Below are 3997 nucleotides of genomic sequence, written 5' to 3'. Positions count from 1 at the left end.
GACCGAGAGCTTAAGTTACCTCTCTCTCTGAAACAGGCTAGAGTTACCCCTCTTTCTCTGGTTTGAGTTACCTCCCTTTTTGAAACAGAAAACTCAGAGTTTCCCTCATTTCAGGGTTAACAGACTCTGAGTTTTCACTAAACCTGCTTTGTGAAATGGACCCCTGTACAACTAAAAGTGAACAAGCAACAGTACAGTAAAGCAGATATTTATTGTACAAACAGGGATGCAGGAGAGAAACTAAACTCCAAACCACAGAGATTCAGTTAGAAGCTACAAAAGGACTGAAAGATGAACGCACAAAGACTTTAGATAATGCCTCTCTCTCTGTTCTCCTGCATTCAGAGTTGAGTTAAGTCTCTCAACACAAATTTGTTTCAGGGGGAGGAGGGGGTCGTCAGGGTTTGGCTGCGGTCAGCGAGACGTCACCGCTACCCACGTAGAGATGGTCAGGCACGATGTTGGCTCTGACAGGAGATGATCCATCTCCTGCATAGCTCAGTATGTTTAAGCTGACCAAGGACACACATACACTGCTCAAAAAAATTAAGGTAACACTGAATCGTCACAGTGTAATACAAAGTCAAAAGTTAAACTTTACTAGATGTATCAACTGGATGTATTGTTGTTTTGTTTTAAGAATGTGATTATCTGTTTTTATTTGTGTTTTACCTAGGGAATGTCTGCTAGGGACAACAGATGGAAATTAGCCAATGGCTACAATCTGGCATGTTTACGTCATTGTATTGCTCGTATGGTGATGTTCATTAACTTGCACTGTCCCTTTCAAATAATAATAAATAAATAAATAAATAAAATAAATAAATAAACCTCAGGGATATCAATCTGTCCATTTAGAAAGCACAAATTAAAGTAACAACAGGCGCAATGGAGAGGTCAAAGCAAGACAACCCCCAAAAAGGAAATGGATTTACATGTGGTGGCCAAGGACAGTTGCTCTCTCCTTATCCTTCCTGACTAATTCTTCTCTAGTTTTGTGTTCTGCTAGTGTCCTTGTCACTACTGGTAGCATGAGACGGCACCTACACCCAATCAGGTTGCACAGGAAGTCCAGCTCCTCCAGGATGGCTTATCCATACATGCGGTCACAAGGTTTGCTGTGTCTCCCAGCACAGTCTCAAGAGCATGGAGGAGATACCAGGAGACTGGCTGTTACACGAGGAGAGTTGGACAGGGCCGTAGAAGGGCATCAACCCATCAGCAGGACTGGTTTCTGCTCCTTTGTGTGAGGAGGAACACTGCCAGAGCCCTACAAAATGACCTCCAGAAGGCTACTAGTGTGCATGTTTCTGACCAAACTGTCAGAAACAGACTCCATAAGGGTGGCATGAGGGCTCGACGTCCTCTAATGAGACCTGTGCTCACAGCCCAGCACCGTGCAGCTCCATTGGCATCCAGAGACCCGTTCTCTTCACAGATGAGAGCAGGTTCACAGTGAGCACATGTGACAGGCGTGAAGAGTCTGGAGATTCTGTGGTGAATGTTATGCTGCCTGTAGCATCAACCAGCATGACTGGTTTGGCAGTGGGTCAGTGACAGTCTGAGGAGGCATATCCTTGCAGGATTGCACAGACCTCCATGTCATACACAACAGTGCCCTGACTGCTGTTAGGTACCAGGATGAAATCCTCAGAGTGATTGTCAGACCTTATGCTGGTGCTGCTGTAGGCAGTTCCTGGATGACGAAGGCATTGATGCCAATGACTGGCCCTCTCATTCCCCTGACCTAAATTCAACTGAGCACCTATGGCTATCCGACACCATCAAGTACCACCACAGACTATGTCTATGAGTTCACTGATGCACCGATCCAGGTCTGGGTGGAGATCCCCCAGGACAACATCTGCCGACTCATCAGGAGCATGCCCAGATGTTATTGGGAGTGCATACAGGCTCGCGGGGACCATACATACTAGGGCTGCACAGTATATCGTTTGAACATCACCATCGTGATGTGCGCATGTGTGATGTTTTCTCTTTTTTTAGAACATGTAAACTTTTGTTTTGCTTCAGAAAAGCAGCTCTGAAGAAAGCTCCTTGCTCCGCTCCGCTCTCCTCTCTCTCTCTCTGTCTCTCCCTCTCTGAGCACTCAGCAGCCCCTCCCCCTCTCATGCACACGCTGCAGTCACACACTGAAAATGAGCGACATGCAAGAGGGAGAAACGGTAAAGGATGATTTAGTCCCCAAAAGAAGGTCAACGATGATACAGACCAAAGGAATGTACTGTGCCGACAGTGCCTCGCTGTTATTGGCTCAACACGAGGCAACACGACTAATCTGTTTGACCATTTGAATCACCATCACAGAGCTCTCTATGATGAATGCAAAGCAAGATCCCAAAATCAAACTATGAAGCAAAAAACAATTACAGATGCCTTTGCCAGTGTAACACCTGACGATAAAAAGTCCAAACGGCATAGAGAAATCACAGGTATACGAATATATATTGCAAAAAAAAAACAAAAAAACGCAATGTCAGTTTTTTCCAATATCGTGCAGCCCTAATACACACTACTGAGCCACATTATGAGTTGTTGTGATAAAATTCACACAGGATGGATCAGCCTGTGATTTCAATTTTTTACTTTGATTTTAGGTGTGATTTTTAATCCAGCCCTCAGTGGGTTGATGATTTTGGTTTCCACTGACCGATGTAAGTTTGTTCTCAGGGGATTGTACAATGGACATCAGTAAAGATTTTCAACTTGAATAATTTGTTCATCAAGATCTGATGTGTGATTTAAGTGTTAATTTTTTTGAGCAGTGTATCTACGTGGCATGGTTTGACCGTGGCCAAAAAGACTAATAGAAAAGGGCCAGGTGTGTGTGAGACAAAGGCAGCCTGGCTTCCCAGACAAAATGGCAGAATAGTATAAAACTACAAAAATGGTCGACTGGATGAGGATCCGTTGTGGCCTGGCTTCGAGGAGTCAGTTTTGACGTAGTCTTTGCCGTGTTGTAATCTGATTTTGCAAATCAGAGGTTACCAGTCCTTACATTGGAATGACTATAATGAATAACAATTTCCCCTTAGGGATCAATTCAAGCATTTCTGATTCTGATTCTGAGGATAAGTCATAAGACATATGACACTGTTTGTATTTTTGTTTCATGGAGACTTTTACGAGACAGCAATATCCATTGCAGGCTGTGAAATGAACACATGCTTTTGTCTTTTGTGTCACTATGTACATGCATAATTTTCCTGAACTTGAAACTTTTGTGCATGAGTGCAGTTTGAATGGGAAAGGTAGACCAGTAAAAAAAATACACTGGACAGCTACAGCCAAAAAAATGGCAGCAATAAATAGTATTATAAAATCAGTCTGATATTGTTATAATTTGTGAAAAACTCAGTATAGTTCCTCATTACTTTATTTTTCTGTGTTTGCTTTGCTTGACAGGCTACCTGAACGTGTTGTCCAATAACCGTTGGAGGGAGCGTTGGTGCCGCCTGAAGGACAACCAGCTGCTACTCCACAAGGATCGTGATGACTTGAAATGCCACATCGCCTCACTGCCCCTTCGAGGCTGCGAGGTCAGCCCTGGCCTTGATCACAAACACCCGTTTGCCTTCCGCCTGCTTCGGAACGGCCAGGAGGTTGCTGTACTGGAGGTCAGTTGTGTTTGAAGAATCATGTTGACCTCCATTTTGTTTTTTTGCCTCCAAGCCGGCAACAGCCTTGGACGGAGACTATGGGCTCTAGTTTCCCAGCGTGGCGCAGGGTGGCGAACCCCGCGCAGAGCTAGTTTTGAGCAGCGCAACCCGAGGCGCACTCAGTTTGGTAGTTTGGCAGACCGAGGTGCGCTGAGATGGGTGTGGCGGCGCAGCAGGGGGAGGTGTCGACAGATCCAGCTTGGCGCAGTGACAGTTTCGTGCCAAAAGGCTTTGCCGAAGGTGCGCTAAAAGCTCGCCAGCTGAAACCAGGTCTACTGTCAGCGCAGGCGGAGCGCAGCCAGTGTAAGTCGAAGTTT

At 45.3% G+C, this 3997-nt stretch overlaps 1 protein-coding gene across 1 annotated transcript in view; it reads left to right on the top strand.

Annotated features, from left to right (window-relative positions):
* The window catches only part of LOC126404653 (actin filament-associated protein 1-like), a 47768-nt gene extending 44115 nt beyond the window's left edge, over nucleotides 1–3653 (top strand). Inside the window, exon 5 of the mRNA XM_050068031.1 lies at nucleotides 3427–3653. Coding sequence (XP_049923988.1) covers nucleotides 3427–3653 — 227 coding nt within the window. The remainder of the gene's footprint in view (nucleotides 1–3426) is intronic.
* Nucleotides 3654–3997: the final 344 nt, after the last annotated feature.

This window comes from Epinephelus moara, chromosome 17, assembly GCF_006386435.1.
Source record: "Epinephelus moara isolate mb chromosome 17, YSFRI_EMoa_1.0, whole genome shotgun sequence".
Lineage (NCBI taxonomy): Eukaryota > Metazoa > Chordata > Actinopteri > Perciformes > Serranidae > Epinephelus > Epinephelus moara.
The sequence above is the reverse complement of the archived record's forward strand: the minus strand, read 5'-3'. Positions and strand labels throughout refer to the sequence as shown.